Genomic DNA, 21,566 nt, shown 5'->3' with positions numbered 1-21,566 from the left:
CTTTCTGAAGGGAACAGATGGGTCGTCCCCTTTGCTGACAGAGAATTCCTCTAGCAATTCTGGCACAGGGTCCAACTCTGAAAGGGCATTTTAACTTCTGATACCAAGGAGCTGGAACCAACACCAGGGTGATTACAATTACTGTAGCAGTCCACATCACCTTCAGCGAGCCTTTCCTATCATTAGACACTTTCTTCATGAAAAGGTCTTTCTGAAAATGTGGGGGCCTCCTGGGGCAACAGCTGGCAGGGCCATGAATTTTAAGGTCATGGCTTTACAGCAATCTGCATTTAGTATTGTTGCGTGTCCCTTTTTCACTATGAGTACAGCTGTACGGGGAAAAGAGCTGTCTCCCTTCCTTCTGCTACATGAGCCCACACCACGAGAGCTTTCTTCTCTCAGTGTGTTGATAGACTTCACCGCAATCACCTTCAAATACACAGAGGTACACCTTTTCGGTTAGGTTAGTTGATAGCATCCTTGCTAGCTGCTGAATTTGATCACCAGACCAGGGGGAGAATTAGTCCAGGCAAGCTGGAGATAGGATTTTGTGCGTGGTAATGAGATGAGGTGCCAGTGCGTTTTTAGCTTTTTCATTTTAGTTGATTGGATTAAGCTGGCACGTCATAGCGGAGTATTTCAGATGAAAAGTTACTACTTCTGAAGCTTTTGCAGTACCTAGCTTGTAAGAGCCTATTGCAGAGCTGATGCTTGGAGACACCATCACAACACAAATGAGGGGCAGCAACATTCATCCTGTGAAAATAGTGTTCTTGCAGGCTGCTAGTCCCACGCTTCACCATTCCTCCAGCCAGTAGAGACTTCTGTGATTTTATTTGCTTGGGAAAAAGGAAAGTAAATTACGGGTATTGACTATCCTAGTGCATAGTGTTTGAGGAAGAGATACATGAGGGTATGTTAAAATATGTTAAACCTTGGAGCGAAGACGGTGTCCTCTCAGTTCTGTTGTTATGTACTGTCATTTGAAACTAGAATGTATGTGTAAGAAGTCTTGGCCTAGAGGGTCCATTGTCTCACTGTGAGATTGCCTGTTTCTTGTGGGACCTTTGACACCCCTTAAAGAAATAAAAGCCATAGTGTGTTTTCCATGTGTTTTTCTCTTGGGGCCCTGCAGAATCTGTAACTAACTTCTGCTTAAGTGCCACTCAAATTAGTGAGGTATTGAAGAGGTGATTAAGGAAAGAAGAGGTGGTTATTGTCAGAAAGGACTGTTTTTCTTCCACCAGCAGGCTCCAAGCACTGAGTGTTCATTCCCACCTTGTGGGATATATCGCATGGTTCCATTCACCTCCATGTGAATTTAGTGATTTACCTCACCTAAGATGTTAATTTCTCCTGGCCAAACCTTTTGGGATCTCTCAGTACTGTTCTGGTGAGATGTCTGTGCAGAGAGAATAGAGGTCGTGCTTTCTGCCTGCAGAAGTGACACCTCCCCAGCTTCTGAATGGCCTAAAACCAGGACCCACCTCTCCTGTTCAGTAGGGTAGAGTGTAGTTCAAGGTCAGCGTCCTGTAACTTACAAGCTGTTTCTCAGAGGTTGATCTGCAAGAAGGATTGTTATGCTGGAAGAGTTACGAATCATGGGGTTTGCATACTGTTATGACAGCATAACATTGCACAAATAATCATAAAAAGTTTTACAGTGAGAGGTAGGCTAGATAATGCTTGATGGCAGTGGGTGCAGTGATGCCAAGGTTGTAAAACACTGTGTGGCACTGAGGATGGTTTGTTGTAAGCAGAACGAGCTCTCGGCTGTTGCCTGCACGTGGTTAAACATGGATTCTGCGCATGGAAGGTTACCAGCAAGGGAAGATCACGGAAATACAGTGTTAAATGGAGAAGGATGGATAGTTTCTCTGTCAAGCACGGTAAGGAGTTACAGGAGAGTTTCAAAGCATTATCCACAAAGAGGAATCAGACCTTGCTGACAACTTCAGGGGATTTTGCTGGCAAACCTATGCAGGCTGATTCTCTCCAGAGGAAACACGTAGCTGTATCTATACAGGAATTTTTGCTGGACTGCCTGTACTGACTGGGTTTATTTTTTACGTGCATGGGCTTTCTTAACCAGTCTTCCAGTACAAGTGAGTCTGCTTCTGTGACTGATAATGCTATAACTTCTGATCAAGGTTTTTGATTTTTGCTTCTTTACCAAAGTGATAGGTGTGCAATGCCTGCTGTGACCAAATCAGGGCAGCTGGCTAAGCTGTGAGCCCACGGGAGGGTTTCTTTGTTGGTTTAAGCAGTGTTGACAAGACCCCTGCCTTTTCCAGGCTTTGCTGGTGGAGGCTCGCTTGTCCTGGAATAATTGTAACCACACAAGGAGAATTGCATATTTAAAATAAGATAACTTCTCGATGCAGACAAGGCCTTGAGCAGCCCAGCTGTCTGCTGTTACAGAATTTAGGGAGCAAGGGAGAAAAGCCAGGGAGGAAACATGTGAGTGTGTGTGGGATGGGATGAGGATTAATGCATCATTGAGCCTTGGCAAACAAACTGAATCACTGAATCTTTAATATAGATTAATGTCAGATTTCATTAGTCTTTGTTCTTTGCAGAGGCTCGCGTACTTGTGTGGATTCATAGAGGTGCAATTTTTTTAGATATTTCTGTGTAGGTTTTGTTCATTTGTATATAATTATCCCAGAAGCTGTATCCATCATATTTGATAAGCAAAATGAAGATGATAGTTTTGGTTGAGACCCCTCCAGTCATTTGTATTCTGCTGCTTTTGCTGCTCTAAGGCAGATAATCAGATATGTCTGGTGTTGCACCTCAAGAAAAGACAAGCTTCGGTCGGAGAGGAAATGTAGCAGATGTGGTGGTTACTGTGCATCTCCTTTCACTCCAGTTCTGTGTGAGCATCTGGACCCTCCCTTGAAGCTCTCATAATTGTTCATTACAACAGGAATTTATGTGCATTCAATCCAATTAGCAGTTAAATGGGTTCAACAACATTAGTACTGCAAGTCAGAGCAAGTTTGTATACAGTGGAAGTTGGTGCTTCTGAAACTGGTGTCATGGCGACCCACTTAGGGACAGCAGCTGGAAAATGATGGGTTGACTGCAGTCTTTTCTACCATCACAAAAGTAAAACCTGGATGGACACGTCTGAATCTAATCAGGTTTAATTCTCCAAGCTGGTAATGAGACTGCTGACATGTGACCCACAGCGTAAGGATAATCGGGACTCCTTGTGAGTCAGCATCCTCCCCAAAAAGTATTAAAACTCTTCTCATTCCTACAGCCGTACCATTAAAAATCTGCAAGATGCAGAATGTGCCCCCACACCTGGGGACCAGTGGCTGAGTTTTCTTTGTTACTCTGATAACTCCAGGGATCCTGTTTCAGAGAAAGGTTAAGGCTGGCCAGGAGGTTTTGGACGAATTTCAGAATTTCATGTAATTTCTGTTTCATGCTCTGAGGTGGTTTTTTTCCTTTCTTTCATTCTTTTTTTTTTTTTTTTTTTTTTTAATGCAGCTTGGCAAAACAGTATTCTCACTTCTAAAACCTCAACTTTTTTGTTCTTTCCTTATACCAGTTTAGAGCAAAAACCTGAAATAAGTATTGGTGAGAGTCAGACTGAGAAATTTTAACTCATTTTCTGATATGGGAATTACATTTACCATTTGGAAGTGAAATATTTAGCACTGCTGAAGTAGGAAACTGGTTATTAAGGATTTCTTAGAAAGTAGAAAACATATAAAACTGTCTTTTACTAAATTTTACTAAAAAGAAGTATGGCCGTGATAGGACAGCTAGCAGTTTGAACTCTTCAGAATAGCTGCTTGCTAGTAAAAAAGATTGCTCTTTTCAACTTCCACAACCTGTTCCTAGTTTCTGGTACAGTTTTTCCTCCAGTAAGCCTGGCCTGCTTACAGAAATGTGCGGTCTAACTCTCCAGAAATAGGTGTAAAATGTGTAAAATGCATGTGTGTGTGTGTATAAATATATACACATTGTGCAAGTCACCTGACACAATCCCAATTTTATGTGTAAGCAGTGTATTATATACTGTATTCATAACATACCCTTCACACTACAGATTTATGCTAAAAGTATCCTAATGTTTCTGACAGCTCATGTGTGACATGAATGCAATCCATATTTCTTGGAGGAGCTAATCTAAGCGGTTTATTTTCCGATACTGCTGATAGGGCTATATCTCTAGGTGTCACCGCAGTTGAGATTCTGATGGTAACATATTGTTTATGGGTCACTGCCTTTGTCTAAAAGAATAGGCTGGAACAGAATAGCAAAGGTTAATTAAGTTTGTCTATCAAGGAGGGACAGATATAGATGTCTCTTGTATTTTCTGTACTAGAATCAAAGTAAGTCAAGGCAGGGTATCATAGAGTCATTTTTTCCTCATGCTGAAAAATATGCTTAGCTGGTTTTAGGAATGAAACAAAGCCACCTTGGGCAGCGCAACTGCAGCAGTAGTTGTGAGAGGCTAGCTCATGGGCAACAGCATTGCAAGGTGGGAGAGTAGTAGCAACTCTGGTTTACTGCTGGGGAAACCGAGGCAGGGAAGTGTTAAATAACTTGCCTACAGTCACACAGCCCACAAGTGACAGAGCAGAGATTCCTGATGTCCGGATTTCCACTCTGGTGCACAGGGGATGCCTTCTTGCCTCATGCCAAAAAGTGACCTGTGAATTCTGTTATTTGCAAACAATGACACATAAATGCAAAATTTTACACCCCCTAAAGCTGGCTTTATTTTTAAGATCAAGGCAGAAGAAGGAGGCTATGTTAAAACCTTTAACAGAGTTTCTCTGGTGTTTCCATAATTACTGGTTTTGTTTTAAGGCAGCTGTTGGTGAGCCATGGGTGAGACAGAAGGGTGGAAAGCCTGGGTGAAGTGATTTGACTGAGATCACGTGGCACTCCAGTGGCAGAGCCGAAGGGTAGTATTTTGACCTCTTCTGTTGCTCTGAGTTTTTTGCAGCCCAGGATTAGCATCCATGACCTCCTCCTACTTGTCCTTCTTGAGAATAAGCCCCATAGTCAGGATCCACTGCAAAATGTGAAGGTGCTGCTAAGAGTAACACTGGCTTGCTCGCAAAGAGATTGCGGCTGGCAGCTTCTGCAAATAAAAGAATTACTTGGGTGATGTTTTGTCTGAATGAATCATCTGGGAAGGCCAGGACCATTTTCTAGCCTCTGAGGCTGGAAGGAGAAGTGAGCCACCACTTGTGCCTGCCTTGCCTCTTTTCTGTCTCTGGTGTGGCCACCTCCTCTCCTCGGCTCTTCCCCCATGAAGAAGATATGTAGAGGTTATGCAGATGCTGCCAGGAGCTTGGAAGTAGGAGCTGGGCTTTATGTTGCTCTTCCACCAGCTGTTGAGAAAGCTTTTTCGCAGGAATGGTCTGAACTGATGCAAGAGCCTTTTTTTTTATGCTTCCCTGGCTTTTGCTACATATTCTGTCACTGTTGGGCACTGCTGTAGAGCTACACTGACTGTTGTGCTCAGTGACGGACAAATCCTGTTCCCAGCTTGCCTGTTTGTGGATGAGCTGTAGCTGCCTCTTGAGTCCCCTTATTGGCTTTACAAGGGAACAGGGAAAGAATTTCCACTCCATGCATGGTCTTTTAATCAGGCCGTATTTAATTGTTCATGGGTTACAAACATCCCACTGTTGCTTGCAGTGCATCCTTTAAAAAGTTACTGAGTGTGCGCTGTGTTATACAATTTAGGGGAACCTGTAAATGTAGAATAGACCAAATGTGCTTCTCCGATGATCTGTGTCTCCCACTGAAGTCAGTGAGGTGCTTGGTGAATCAATCCTGCAGCTGGGGCAGGGCACAAGCGGTGTGTGGCTGGAAGGGAATGCACTGTAAGTGAGCAACTCTGGTGTTCAACTCGGGAGCTCAGCTTGCCTGCCCTTCCCTTCCACAGCACTTCTCACCTAAAACATGCCTTGTTCTTAGGGCGCGTAGCCTGCTGTGATGATACAAACCAGAGTGGCTTGTGGGGCCGTCCCAGCCCTTGCCTGTCTTGGCCTCACTGTAGGGCTGGAAGTGGCGAGGGAGGCAGGAGGAGACACCAGAGGGCCAGGCTTCTCCTCCTTGATCCCTGCATGACCCCACGATTCCCCCAGGACAGGACCCAGGGAAGGATCCCAAACCTGGGACCTGGCTGCAGCGTTTGGAAGGCCAGACTGCCCTGGGTTAGAAATAATCTGAATATTCCAGGGCCTTCCCAGGGCTGCTTCTATCTCCCTTTCTGGCACCCAAAAATGTGCAAGGACTCTCCAGAGCTGCAGGAGTTAATACAGAGCAAATGCCCGTCCTCATGGGGTAACGATCTCCTAAGCCCCCTTTTTAATGCAGTGCTAAGGTCAAGAATTTTTACGACTGGTTGTTTTTTTATTGTTACTGTAAAATAGGATTGCTAAGCACTATAAAAGGGAAACCTTATGGTTCAGATTTACTGTGGTGTGTATTCTAAACAGTTTAATAAAACAAAACCAAAAGCTTTTAGGTTTTCTTCAGCAGTTAATACACAGCATATTCTCTGCAGAGCCAAGCCTCTGGCTGTCGGTCGAACCGTGGTTCATAGACTTGGTGTGGGTAATAAGATTATAAAACATGTCTTTTGCTAGCCAGCTACCACACACTAATAATAATAGTAGTAATAATTCATTGCATCCAGACATTTTAGGTGAGTTGTTTTTTTAAGAAATGAAGAAAAACCCTAAAAAAAGATTTGAAAGGAACAGGTCACTGCATCCACTCTATAGGGAGAGGAAACATGCATGTGATTGTTTCTGTGCCAGGGAGCGATGCCTCCATTTTGTAACAGCTGAAATAATGCTGTCTCCTGCAGGCGACCTTTTCTCAGTTGTACGCGTGTACACGCGCGCTTGCACAAGGAAGAGGTGGAGATGTGAGGACCGCGGATGCTGCCCACAGCCTGCCCCACGGAGGGAGGGAAGACGGTGTGTGCAAAACAGCAGGCAGAGAGGAGTTTGCTAACTTTTTTTCCCCAGTACTTCTAGAGCTGTTGAGCTTTGCAGATGTGCAGATTGAAAATGGCCTTTGGACTGAAAATGGCCTTTTGGGCAGTTTCTACTGCCAATCCATAATTTCAGGGCAGAGGCAGCCTGGGTTTTGTTGAGGGAGTCTGTGCAAAGCACAGATGTCTGTTTCCAAGAGGAGACTGCCCTTTTTCAGAACAGCAGAGGGGACATCAGTGGCTCTTTTGAGTTCAGGCTTCCTTGGGATGACACACTGAATTTTTTTACGAGCAATTTACTATTTACCATGGATGAAACTTTGGGGCATGTTGAACTTTGTCTGCATGCATAGGGTGCAGATGGTAGAAAAATCACCTTTTAAGTATTGCTTTAATTTATAATATAAAAACTCTTACTTTCACTGCCTCGGTACATGTGCAAATACGTGCGACTGTGCCGCTGTCTGAAAATGGGCAGCGGTGCACTTTGCTTCCTGTAAACAGCCACCTCTCTCTATCGGCACCCAATCTCGCTGCAAACCTGGGTCCACATGGAAAGCGGGATGTTGCTCTCTGTCTCGGAGAGCACCAGCAGGATTTTATGTGATTCAGGCCACGTTATTTCCAGCTAGGCATACTAAAATGAATATTGAATTATTAAGAGGACCCCTGGAAAACAAGAGGTGACTGCATCCTGGCTGCTTTGCTGGGAGGTGCTGGTGGCTCCTTCTGCCGGGGACGGGTCAGACCCCTGGGGGTCTGCTGGCGTGGGGCGGCTGTCTGGGACAGCAGGTTCACCCCCTGCCTCCGCTGCTCCCCGGGTCTGAGATTCGCAGCCTGGGAAGGGCTGAGGAGCAGGGCTCCACATACGGCTGGCTGGGACCCGAGGGAACGGCAGTGGAGCAGGCGGAGCTCTAACCGAGGTGAGACACGGCTGAAAAGGTTGTCAAGCACTTCTGCTTGTGAAGACGTGTAATGGCATAGCTGGACATGCGTTACTGTTGGCACTGCTACCTCTATACCTGGTACAAAACTGTGGCATTTTTTCTCTGCCCGGAAGCTTTCCGTCTTACAATCATTCACTGCCCAGGAGACTTAGGGAGGCCAGGCAGTGTTACCTCTCCTGTTGAAAATCCTAATCTTGTGAAGTGCTTGGCTGCATTTTTTGGAGCACTGTAGCCATGTTACATTGTAGGGCTTTGGAACAAATAATAATAGGTGGTGTTCTTGCATAAAACAAAGGCATTACTGCCTCTCTGAGGACTTCAGTTTGGGTGATTTCAGGGCATTGGAGTAGGATAAACTTTGATTTCTGAGTGCTGCCATCTTTGCGGCAGGCTGCGGGAGGGAGAAGGGGTTGTCTCTGGTGGACACCGTGCTGACACAGTGGACCTGCTGGCTGGTGTTCAGCCGTGGCTCCACTACAGGTTTGCCACGTAGTCTGTCCACAACTTGATTTCTCTGGGTAAACCAGGAAAATATTTTTCCATCTCACTCTGTTGCAAGAAAAGCGCTGAGTTTGTGTGCATGTGTCATTGCTCAAACGCCGTGGAGCGTGTCCCGAGTGAGTCGGTCAGTAGGACTGTCCTCCTTAGCCACCCCGTAGGTCCCTGTCAGAGCAGTTGCCACCAGTCTGAGTCTCTGGGGAGGGACTGGATGGACACTTCACCTCTGACACTGGCTGGGTGTGTGCAGTTGAAGGGGTCTGGAAAGCTTCCCGTGGTGGTGTCTGTGCCATAAGCAGGGGACTTGCCAGGAAGCTCCTTGCAGTGAAGGGTGTATGCTTGTGTGCCAGACGCAGCTTCACCTGAGGTAAAACAAAGAAGCCGTAGGTACGCCGGTGCTGCTGCTGCTGCTAGGTCGCATCCCGTACCACGCCAGCTCACTTGTAGCTGAGCGTGAGCCAACCAAAGCAAAAACGCAAGGCCAGCCTGTCAGGATTTTACTTGCCATCCACCCTCCATGACCTCCTTCAAAGCCGAGTGCATGTGGGGCAGCGGGCTGCCCGTGTGGTGCCGGGGCTCAGCTTTCACAGGCTGCTGTTGCACTTCTCTCTCCGACAGGTGAAGAGCATGGAGAGCCGCCACGCCGTCAGCTCCCAGTACCGCATGTGCTCCTACTACCCACCCGCTTCCTACCTGGGACAGGGGGTTGGTGCTCCCACGTGCCTCCCCCAAATCTTGACCTCTGAGGACATCCCCTCCTACTCGGAGTCGAAAGCAAGAGGTAAGTGCACCTACAGGGGTGTCTGGGACTGCCCTGCCTCGGGGCAGGCACCCAGGAAGTGTGGGTTGCTGCTGGGAAGGAAGCTAGGCATCAGAAAGTAGGTGTTTACAAGATGGTGGCTGTTTCCTGGAAGGGTTGTAGGTGCGGTGGCGACATAGGGCTGTTACTGTACAGTGGTGCAAGCCTGTACTTCAGAAGTCTTGTGGTTCAGGAGTGCAATTGTCTTACCTTTCTGCTCCTGTGTATGTCTCTAAGTTGTACAGAGTCACTTGCGGTGCCATCTTTGGTGCTCACCACCTGGCTCCCTCACAGGAACAAAGAATTATCTTTGCCCCAACCACAGAATTATCTTTCCTCTCTTTTCTTCTCAGAAATGCTGTCCATGATTTTTTCCACAGGCTTCCGCCTGAGCCTTTACTGTCCTTTTCTTCTTGAACTGCGTGTGGGTACTATTCCTGCATCCCAACCATGTCGTGAAGCCCTTTGCAGACTTGCTTCTTTGTTTGCTTTCAAACTCATCACACCATGTTACTTCATTTAAAACCACTGCAGATAAATTCTTCTTTTCATATCCAGTGTTTCTTGGCTGTCCTAAGGATTACTATAATCTGCAATACTTTCCAGGATGAATTTACTTTGGTGAATTTACCTTATGGTTTTGACAATGTTTCTCTCGCTTCCTTGTTCCCTTGCTCCAGTAGCAGGTAGAGTGCACACACAGGTGTTAACGTGGCCCTGCTGGAGTGGACCAACTCCATTGAGCTGCTTCCCTGTCCCTGGAACAGGACAGTAACTGATGCTAGAGAAACAAAAAGAGAAGCCGAGAAAGAGTAGGGTGATCTTACTTCATATGTCCAAAATCCTCACACTCCTGCAGTATTCAAAGGTGTCCTGAGCTGTTGATTGCCTCTGAACCATCATTTCAGTTACCAGCAGCAGACCTGCACTCTGTGAATTGAGCTAACCTTTCCATAAGCTTTTCACACTTTTTGTCTCTCTGTAGCAATGAGTGAATTTGGCAGTTTAGTTTTGTATGGTCTGTGGGAAGTATTTCTTTTTGTTTACTTTACACCTGCCAAATTTTTGTGTGGGGTTTTTTTTTTTGCACAGAGTCACACCATTGGCAACAGCATCCATCCTCATTCGCTTCTCTGAGGCACTAATACATTGAAATTAATCTTCTCCTCTTTATATCTGGTGGAAGGATTTATGTTGCGTAGGTTCCATAATTGTTTTCAGTCATGGCTTTTCTGTGGCTGATGTCCTGGTGTCTGTTGCATTTGTGTTGTGGTGAAAAATACAGTAGTTGTGTCGTGACAAGACCTTAAGGACTCAAATGAAGTTTTGGAAGGTGAGGTGTGTATAAAATCATACCTATGGCTGCTGTAAATCAGCAATGAGCCCTTGAATTCAGTAACTCCAGAATGATTTATGCTGAGGAGGTGGCTGCTCTTTCGGAGTGGCTGTTTTCTGAAAATATTCCAACTATTGTGACGTATCAGATAAATGAAGAAACAGCACATGGTGTGATGAAACTTTAGACTTTTCCTCCTTCTGCAGTAGTTTTAAATGGCTTAGAGAAATCAGTGATCCTTGGTTCATTTTCCTTCTCTTTTCTTCAATTTTATTTTCTTCCCTCTTCTCTGACCACCATTGAACAGTGACGTCTTCCTTTCTGCCCATTGGTTGGAGGAGCAGTTGGCTTTATGCTCAACTGCGGTTGACACTTTTTCTTGCATCCATCACTACTAACTCACTAAGAAGTCTTACCAATCGAGTGTTCTTACAAATAGACAAAAGACCTTACACCCTTTGTTCCCAAATGCACTTCAATAATTTTTCATCACTCTGGAAAAAAGTTGTGCGTAATGTGCCACTGATTTTTAAACTGCATAAATACTGTATTTTCAATAATCCCTGACTGCTTCTCCAGACAGTATTCCACACACAGATATTGTTCCCTAAGTTACACCATCAATCAGAAACCGACAAGCAGTGAGATGTAATTTACTGAGATCAAACAGCATTTTCCAGACTCTGAAGAAGTGTTTTTCCATAGCAGGGAGCTAGTGGGTGAAAGAGGCACCAAATTTTTGTGAGAAACTTGAACATGTGAGTAGGACCATACCCATTTAATAGGCTTCTTAGAAGCATCTTCTTTTTCGTTATGCATGTTCTTGGAAGAGACGACTGCTTTTACTTTTTTCTATCTACAGACAAAATAATATTCCCAGGCTGTTAGTCGATGATTTACAATCCCATGATGTTTTTCTTCTGGTGCTTTTCACAGTTCTCAGAGGGTTTGAGTTTTTTTGCCTCTTTATTGTCATCTGTGTGAATGCTGAGTCAGCCAGCAGGCTGTGACCGGTGGATCCTGCGTATTAGAGAGGGTGGTCCATTCCCCCAAAGTACTGACTGACCGTGCTGCCAGTGCTGTCTCATACAAAAGACACATTCTTAGGTGTTTCTCCATTGATTGTTGGGCTGAGCTTTCTGTACAATGCCTGACTGCTTTGTATGAAGCCTGGTGACATGTTTCTGCAGGGTTAGTGGTTGCTACTTGCTGAAGACAATTCTAGTGCATGTTATAAATAAACAAATCATATTTTACTCCTTCCTTTTCTGCAGTTGAAGTGGTAAACTTGCTCAGAGACTTGTTTTCTTTCTAAGAATATATGTTCATAAATTTTAGGTCCAGAAGGGAACATTAGGAACATCTAATCTTACTTGCTATATAATGCAGACTGTAAAACTTCACCTAGTAACTCCTGCAGCAAGCCCATAACTAATTTTTTTAAGATCTATGTGAAGACTTATGTATTGTTAATCCAGAAATTTTACAGGAAGGTAACAGTGCGTATGGAAGAGCAACAGGTCAAAATAAAAAAGTCATTTTGCAGCCAAAGTTTCAAAACATCAGAAACGTGTATCTTAACAAAAATGGTTATTAAATTTCCAAGCACAAATCTGAGGTGGTCTTACAACACAAGCAGTCTATTACCCGCACTTCAGTTGTAACTTCAGCTTTATAGACGTTTTACCGGTTCATGTATTATCTCGGTTAGTATTTCAGTCAGACTATTTCATTAATTTTGTTCTGCTAAGTTAACTGCCTGCTTAGACCAGTTATATTGAAAGGGAGGAGAGATGAGCTAGGAGACCACTGATTTACACTTTCTTTGTGTTTTTGAATGGTGCAAAGTTCTGAGGAAGCTTCTGACATTTGTACATGAAGTCATATTGTGTTACAGTGTGTTGCATATAGTAATGGGCTGACATTTTCTGAATGGCAGAACACCATCAGTCAACCTCCTTTCAATTTGAAGAGGTTCTAAGTAAAATGGTTCTGCTTCGAACTCAGTACAGCTGCTGCCCTTCCAGCTGAAACAGGAAAAAATGGGGAGAAAAAGAAGATAAACCAGTGACAAATGGCAAAAGGATGTTTTCAGAGGGCTCTCTTAGATCACCAGGTTGTAAATCTTATATAATAATTTCTAGGTAAGAGAGGGGTTTTGTACCCTGTACTTTCAAAAGCTTTTTCCTCTCTTTTTTGCTGCAAGAGCAATGAGAGGAAAAGATGTATGAGAGGTTGTCATCAATCCCTGTGCATGCAAAACATACTTTAAAACATGTCTGCGTTTTGGAAGAAGCCAAGCTGAGAGATCCTTGTGCAAGAAGTGGAGGAATTAGAATGGGTCACAACAGGGTATTTAATCTCCAAAAGCCAAGTGCCTTATTCCCATTGATTTCCGTGTGACAGGTGCTTTTTTTTTTTTTTTTTTTTTGAAATGGGGCTTTTTCAAGATTGGGTCACCGCCCAGAATTGGATAGCACCTTCCACTGATTTTGAATCAGCCCCTCCTGCACTTAGATTTGTGAAATACCTGCACAAGACGTTGGTTTGAGAGAGCAAGAAAGCACATGCGTGGATTAGGACTGAGTGCCTTGCTCTGGGACCTGTTTCCACTGAGTAAAAGTTGAGCTTATCTGTATGGGAGCATTTTCCAGGTTTGGGACAGTAGCAGAAAAATTTAACATTTAAATAGAAGGATGCAAAGGAGAAACATCCCTGTATTTGCAGACACCTTTAATTTTAAAGTAGTTACCTTGTCTTAAAGTTGGCATGGAATAAAAACTCCTTTTTGTCATTATTATGTGAAATGTTGAGATAATTACTCTGTTTGTCTATACCCATGGTGAAGGAGATGGCTTGCATTTAAAATGTTGCTCTAGCTGCTGAATGGATTTGAATTTTTATTTTCCTGTCTCAGTGTCAGGATAATTGGAAACAAAAGTAATGAAGCACTCGAGCAGTGCTGTATTTGCAGCTTGAACATAAAGCAGGAGCCTGAAACTCCTCCCAAACACAAATAAGAAAAACCAATATAAAGTGTTCATTTTGATACAGGTCAACAGTTTTGTGTAAATCAGTAAACACCATTTTATGAAGGAGAACATTTCTGGTAACAGGTTTTTTTGTTAGTGGAACAGCTTCCAACACTTTCAAAATACTTTTTCACAGCCCTTTTTAGAAGTTAAATAACTGGTATCCCCAGTTTTACCATTGTGGAAGTCAAAGCAGCATAGACTTTTCTAGGGTCTGCATTTAAAGTCTCTCTGCTTGGATGCTGTATGGAGAAAAATGCTGAGCCATTGGAGAAGCCCAAACTGGAGCAGCTCTGTAAAGAGCCTCTTCCAGTGGTTTCACAATCACAGGCATGTTGGAAACAGTGTCCCTGCTTAAGAAAAAAAGTTTCATTTTGGCAAAAACATCGCTGGAACGTGAGGAATGCTGTGTGCGCCAGAAACGCATGAGAGGTTGGACGTTTCTTTCAGACCGGGTTACTGTGCGCCAGCCTTTTTGAAGTTTCATACTTGTAGTATTTTTGTACGAACCTGTGCCCTTGAAATGCCATGCGAGATAAGAGTAATGCTCCAGAGCCACAGGTGGCACCTGGCTGTAGGATCAGAGAGGGCAAGGAGTCCCGGTATGTAAAAGATCTTTGAGACCATGTCTTTGAACCTGAACTGCTTTCTGCGAGCATTCAAGCTACACAGATGGCACTGCAACAAAGCAGGCTGTTTTGGTATGGCTAAGAAATTAACTGAAAGAGCAGAAAAAAGCCTTGCATCTATCTGGTCTTTATTTGCAGCCAGCTGACAAGATGCATTGGTAGAGCTATGCTAGTAAAGCACTTGGAGAAGTGGGGTACAACAGCAGAATATAGCCCAAATTTTCCTCCATCAGTGTCAGGCATTGTCAAGCCTGAGAGGTACCACTTCTACTGCTTTTCTATGCACCTCTTCAGTAGAGCACCAGCAGAAATACATCTTGAATTTGGAGGGGTTTCAGCAGCAGAATATGGGGAGCATATAATTTTGCTCCTAGAACTGATACAGTTAAGCAATATTTAGCTTGTGTGTTTTGTATGTGTGTGTCTATCTGTGCGTCTTTTGGTTAAAAAGTGACCTCTGTTCAAGAGTATGCTATCCTTAGTGATGAAGGAGCAAGCAGTGTTTGCTGAAACTCCAGATGGTATTTTCCACTATCCATCTTACATAAAACTTTCACAAGTAAATTTTGAAATAAGACAAAAGAAGAAAGGAAGAGATAGTCATCTAAATCTGGAGATCTTGAACAGTCAGTTCAAGTGAGTCACTTGATCTTTGCACAACTGCTTATCTTTTTTTTGTCCATTCCCATTGCTGCTACTTACAGTCCCCAATGGCTATGCTGTGTGCAGCATCCCTTGGGCACTCACTACAAGGATGGTGAGCAGATTTTAAACTGCGTTTCTCCAGGCCTTGGTTTACACTGCTGGTTGTGCGTGTGCATTGCAACATTTTACAGACCTTTTTTGGCAGATGCCCTTTTAACGTGCCATTTTCATTTGCGATAAAAAGTTTAATTTTGGGCTTACCTGACTAGACAGTTGTTGGGTTTGGGGATTTTTTTATCTTTTAAACTAAGCAAGTTGCTAACCTTGATTTGTGACATTCTTATTCATATTTCATCATTTCATTAGCTGTAACAGCAGCTATCAAAATATATTTGAGAATGTGAGGCATATTCAGTATAAGCTCTGGCAACTCATTTTTCTGTGTGTTGAAGCCCTTTTGTAAATTATTGGTCTGTGCTCTAAGTGAGGTTGGATTGGTGAAGATTTGACCAATATTAAAATAACTTTATAAGGTCTGATTGATAGGGAAAGGAATTCCTGAGAGGAAATTAATGTAAGCATTTGCTTACATCCTATTTTGCTTCAGTTTATTCCTGATTAAAAGGCTTATTTTCACAGTTTTTTCTCTAAATGCAACCTTTATGTTACGCTCACTCAAAAGCACATAGAAATAAAATAACATGTGCAGCAAAGCAACTTGTCACGGGGCAACTGCAGAATTACGGGTTTGATTCATGGGTTGTGCTGATTCATGCCAGGGCGGCTGATGAGCTCTTGCTGTTTGCTCTGGGGGAAGCTGCTGGTCCTGCCGCAGGAGCTGAACAAGCTGTATTATTGCTAGTTTTCCCCCAAGCCTGTTTGTGTAGAAATGCAGGTATTTTTGGAGTGAGGCTTTAGCATCCTCTAGGAGGAATGGTAAGCTCTCATGCAAACTACTTGTGAATGCTTTCGTTTGTCTGCGCCCTAGCAAGAGAGAGTGGGACAGCCTGAAGCCTCAGGAGATGTTGGTGGGACCCCATCCACCCACACCAGCAAAACCATGTCCACCCAGAAGGGGGTCAGTTGTTGAGCAGTGGAGGAAGGATTTTTATCATGGCATGTATTTATCCACACTATACTGTTTTGTGTGGGTCAAAGGGTGCGGGGTTTTTAAAATTCAAGCCTGTGTTTCAGGCTTGCAGGCATTGGTTTGGTAAAACAGGGATTTAAGGAAAGTTCTTCTATTCTGAGGAAAATCAAATGAGCGATATGGAAGGTGCGGATGCAGGACAATAAATTTAAGCCTACTGCCAAAATCTCTACTTTTCTTAGTTTTCTTCTATGAAAATAAGTTCCCAGAGTCCCATCAACCGCGGTTTGAAAACGACGGGTTTTGACGTGCGCCCTTCACTTGTGCTGGCCCTCACTGAGGGTGCAGCAGAGAGCAAGTGCGGCGGCAAGCGAAGCCACGTTGGCGGCACGCTGCCGAGTGCGCGTGGCGGTGCTGGGTCCCACACCGGGCGCCAGCATCTCTCTGCAAGCCCCTGCCGGAGTGCTGTCCTGGGATAAGTAATGTTTGTTTGCTTTCCCCGGACACATTCCCTCTTTTGCATTACCTTTTTTTACAGAGGGAGGTTTCTTCTCAGTCCCTCTTGCAGTTAGGAGCATATTAGAGCCACATGTCAGAGACCGGAGGTTTATACCCACTGCAACCCTGGACTTATCTTTGGCCTGTTTGAGCTGCACTTTGTGTGGAACAGTGGATGTTACTATAGCTGGTGAGGCTGTGTGGGTTTTGGCTACTTCACTGAAAAAATCCACACCATCAGTTGAGCCGCTTCCTTTTACACCCGGTGTGAGTTTGACACTCTGATTTTATTCCCTCTGGATACAGAACTTTTCCCACTGCAAGCAGAAATTGATAGAAATCATTAATAGTAAAACAAACTTTACCATGAAGTGATAAAACAAATGAAGGCATCTTGTCAGGACAGTGGTGGTAACAGTGTGCTTACCCAGGCATGATTTGCAATTGTAACAAACAGTGGTACTGCTCACCTCTTTACTTTGCTTTAATGTGCAGTTGCATCCTCATAGCTTGACTGGTTAAGAGAAGAGAGAACTCGCTCCATATTCAGCATGTTCTGTGTGTGAGGGTCTGCGTAGAGCATCTCTCAGTTCACAACAGCTTTGCAGCTCAGGTGAGAGTCTCCAGCAGAGCTAATGCTTCTGCAGCCTCTTCTGCTTATAAAGCCATTCCCATTAGCAACCTTTTGCATATTGTGAGAAACTCTAGCAAAAGAAGAATTTGCTACTGATCTCTAAAGAAAAGAAAAGAGAAATGAAAAGAAAAAGGCAGTATTTCTAAGACTCTGTAGTACAGAGCGGTGTAGACTGGCCTCACCTCTGGCAATAAGGCGATGAGCCGAATTGTGACTCTTTGCAAGAGATTGTTGCAGTCCATGGCGCTGCTCCCACACCAGAATGATCTTGGGGAAAACAAAGACGGGTATCTCTCTCCACTGCCATGCTTGCATGCCGTGAGTAGTCTCCTTTCTCTGTGCATTATACCCTGTTGCAAGGGTAAACTTCTGACAGAACAGAAATAGCTTTCCTCCGAGCAGTGGGCAAAGGAGCTGGGGGATGGTCAAACGCTGTGTGTAACTGCACAAGATACAGGGGAATCGTGGTGTGTGAGCAGACAACCCATCATTCATTCTGCCCGTTTTATAAATATGCATATTTATATTGCATGTGTAAATAATACCAGGGTATGTTGCCTGCGCATGATGTATATAACCCTGCGGGGCAGGGTGGGGGGCGGATACCAAGGCTCCTCAGTGGGCTTTCTTAATTTAGCGACCATTAGCGTGCCTGCCCGTCGCATGTTTTTAATTCTATGCTTCAGTGTAACCGATGAGTTTATTTCCAGTGCTCCTCGTAGGCATAGCTTAGGCCAAGTACAAGTTGAATAACCTTCAGGAAAGCTGTGCTGTCCTTCTGTCGGCCGCTGTCTTTGAAAATTGCCTGCAGAGTTAGTGAGCAGGAACAGTTAAGATTTACAAACAATGATGAAGCTTGTCATGCATCTTTCACCATTCATCATCTGGGTGCCGTGGCTGGGCGGTGAAGTGTTCTTCATAAAAACCAGCTCAGTGTGAAATACACCTCGCAGCAATGTTTACTGCTCTGAAACTCGTCAGCAGCCCTTTATAGTAAATCCAGATTGCAATGTGACATTACAGTATATCATTGCAGAGCGCGCTGGGGTTTACACTAGGAATGAGTGCAGTTCACACCAGATGAGATGTCGAAATTGAGTTATGTAGGAATTTGGCTGTTATATGGGGATAGCTTTTGTTTTCTGAGGACTGAAAGTTAGCTTTATATATATAATATATATAATCTACACATACCTGTACTTGTGTGTGGGTGCCTATATCGATAGAGAGATATATATACATGGATATATGGATACACACATGCTATGCGCACATTCTATATACAAACACTGCATATGGTCAAATACAGATTTCTCGTGACGGGACCCTGTCTTATTTTTGTGCTATTTCTTGAAAGTATTTCAGTATTTTGCTGAAGTGCTGCATTTTAACGTTAGCTTTTCAGCAAAGTAGCCTTTTATTTTCAAAAAATACTGTTGAAAATACAGGTCATTGGATATCGTAGTTTTATGATTCCTGACTAGAAATACAGAGTGGGAATTTTCCTAAGGGATTTTTGGTTTAGGTTAATTGTTTGTTTTGTAGGGTTGCTATCGCAGATGCTAACATTGAATTTCTCAATAGCAAAGCCAGGGGACCTGTGAGGTGAGTGTGTTACATACAGCTGCTGTGCTCCCTTTGGAAGAACGGGGCTGCGTGTGGGTGCACCCCATGGGCAGCTGAGCTCCGGCAAGGCAGAGCGCTGCGGGAGCAGCTCAGCTGGAGGAGGTTTCTTCTGAGATGTAGAGATGATGCAGCTGGATGGTATCCAGCAAAATGGAGCTCTAAGGCCCATTGCTGGGTTTTGGTTTGGGTGGGGTTTGTGATTTTTTTGTGCTAATGTCTCCCAGAGCTTGGGAGATGCAACTTAGAGCAGATGATTTGGGGGAAATTTACCCAGAAACCTTAAAATACAGAAACAACAAAAGTTACTGGTACTTCTGGCTGTGTGCTGGCATGACAGATGTTCTCCCTGCTTCTTGTAGTCCCTTCAACTGCAGTGTGGACCCGAGGCCATTGAGACTAAGATAAAATAGTAGGTGCCTTTGTCCAATTACATGAATAGGAAGTCGATGCAAAATATAACCAAGACATTTTGTGTATGAGTAAATTGAGGCTGAGTCTTTGGAGATAAATCTGCTGTCTGGGAGATCTGGTAGTCTAAGAAATATCCCTGGAGTTAAACAGTAATAGCCGCATGAAGTGGAAAGCGTGCTGTGTTGGTTGCGTATAGACAAGGACAGTAACTTGCTTTAGTGAAAGTTAGGTACTTTGGTAGCAGTTAACTGATTAAAAAGAAACGAAAGAAAAGATTGGAGATAGACCAACAAAGTTTTTAAGTGCTTCCTGTGATGTTGTTATTTCAGTGCTATACTACAAAACTTGGAAATTGAGTTATATTTCATAGAATCATAGAATCATACAGGTTGGAAAAGACCTCTAAGATCATCGTGTCCAACCGTCAACCCAACACACCATGCCCACTAAACCATGTCCCTAAGGGCCTCATCTACACGTCTTTTAAATACCTCCAGGGATGGTGACTCCACCACTTCCCTGGGCAGCCTGTTCCAAGGCCTGACCGCTCTTTCAGTAAAGAAATTTCTCCTAATGTTCAATCTAAACCTCCCTTGGCGCAACTTGAGGCCATTTCCTCTTGTCCTATTGCAAGTTCCTTGGCAGAAGAGACCAACACCCACCTCGCTACAACCTCCTTTCAGGTAGTTGTAGAGCGCGATGAGGTCTCCCCTCAGCCTCCTCTTCTCCAGACTAACCAGTCCCAGTTCCCTCAGCCACTCCTCATATTCACTCTCTTTAGTGCTGTGACTGCTTTGTCCTGTGTTTGAAACAGAGTTGGCATGTTATGGACTATTCACCGAAGTCGTCTGCGTTTATTATTGCCTGGCTTTTCAACCAGAGGGAGAGATGGGATGTTTGAAATACTGTTATATTTAATTTTAGATTTCTGAGACCCATGCTCAGGTATTAAATATAGTTCAGAAGTCGAAAAAGGAATGGGACTGCAGTTGGTACTACCAGAGAGGAGAGAGAACTATACTTCATTTGTCCTCCTCAGCTGTTTTCAGCTCCTGTAGTTGGTTTTGCTTTGAGGGCTAGTCCTGCAGTGAAATCATGGTTTTCTAGCTCAGAACAGTTTCCACAAATGTGTTTGTTGTTACTGATTTTATTTAGTTGATTTATTATGGTTTTCTAAAAAAACAGACACTGTAAAGTTTACCTTTCAATGTGCTGCAGGCAGTATGAAGGTAAAGCTTCAGATCCACTAATCACGTAAAGATGGAGGCTTCCAGGCATACCAGTAGCATTCTAGACTTGTTTGTATTCATAATTAGCTTAATGATACAGTATTAATCTCACCTGTGTCTTTACCAGAGGCTTTAGAGGATCCAGTGAGATTTCTTAGGGATGATGGGGGGGTGAGAGAGTAGAAGCGGTAAGCATTATTTACAAAAATTTTTTTTACTTTCTTCTTTTATTTTGAGAGGGGAAAGTTTGGACATCTTTTATGTTACTCTTGTGGCTTGAATTAGAGGGGTGGAGAGTAAAGCTGTCACTTATAATGTAGTGGTTTCAGGCGCCAGAATGTTGCATATAAAATCAAAGGGACGTATTTCTTCACAACCTTGACTGCTTTATGTACCTCTTCAGTTTCTAGTAACTTCACTAAGCTGCAGTCTTCAGGTATATATAGTGAGTGGTGCCTTAACAGAGGGACGCTGTAATAGCCTTAGGAAGCCTGAGGTCTTTATGAATACATACTCAGAACACTATTGTTGAGCTTGTAATTTAATTTCACATTCTTGCAGGTGACTGGTTCCTCCTGCAGTGTCTGCCATACATAGATTGAAAGAGAATTCCAGGAGTTAGGGCAGGAATTGGGAAAAATACTCCAGAAAGGTGCCACATTAACAGTATTTAGTGCAGTGCTAGCATCCAGTTGTTGCTGTCCAGACGTCTCCAAATTTGAGGTAAATGAGTAAGTGCTGGCTGGGTCTAAAAAAACAAAAGGGATTTTGTATGCCAAGTTAAGTCACTTAATTTTAAGTTGCTTTCCCACACACATACAAAGACCTCGTGGTGGGGGTGGCATTTTGTTACAGTGACCCTGCAAGGAATCAAAACAAACGTATCTATAGAGCACTGTAAAAATAGTCTAGAAGAAATCTGCTCAGAATAGGGGAAAAAAAACACACCACAACAGTATGTTGGCTGATTATAATGACTGTCTTACAGCATCCAGGAGTTGTCAATCATACCTTAATGTTTACAGAAGTGAAAAGTCAATGTGTAGTTGTTTAATTTGACATGACTCTCAGGTTGAGAAAGTGTAATCGCTGGAGGGGACAGTTAAGTAGCTGTGCTCCGTGTCAGCCTGTCTCGCTCCGACTACTGCACTAAACGCTTGCCTGATGAGCGATAGATTTGGTTAAATACCAGGATAATTGCTAGCTACAG

General features: G+C 43.7%; 1 protein-coding gene across 1 annotated transcript in view; it reads left to right on the top strand.

Annotated features, from left to right (window-relative positions):
- DMRT1 (doublesex and mab-3 related transcription factor 1) overlaps positions 1–21,566 on the top strand; it is a 62,457-nt gene that overhangs the window by 26,328 nt on the left and 14,563 nt on the right. The window contains exon 4 of the mRNA XM_075136628.1: positions 9,046–9,208. Coding sequence (XP_074992729.1) covers positions 9,046–9,208 — 163 coding nt within the window. The remainder of the gene's footprint in view (positions 1–9,045; positions 9,209–21,566) is intronic.

This window comes from Calonectris borealis, chromosome Z (assembly GCF_964195595.1).
Source record: "Calonectris borealis chromosome Z, bCalBor7.hap1.2, whole genome shotgun sequence".
NCBI classification, from domain to species: Eukaryota; Metazoa; Chordata; class Aves; order Procellariiformes; family Procellariidae; genus Calonectris; species Calonectris borealis.
Note: the sequence above shows the minus strand (reverse complement) of the source record. Positions and strands in the feature narration are given on the sequence as shown.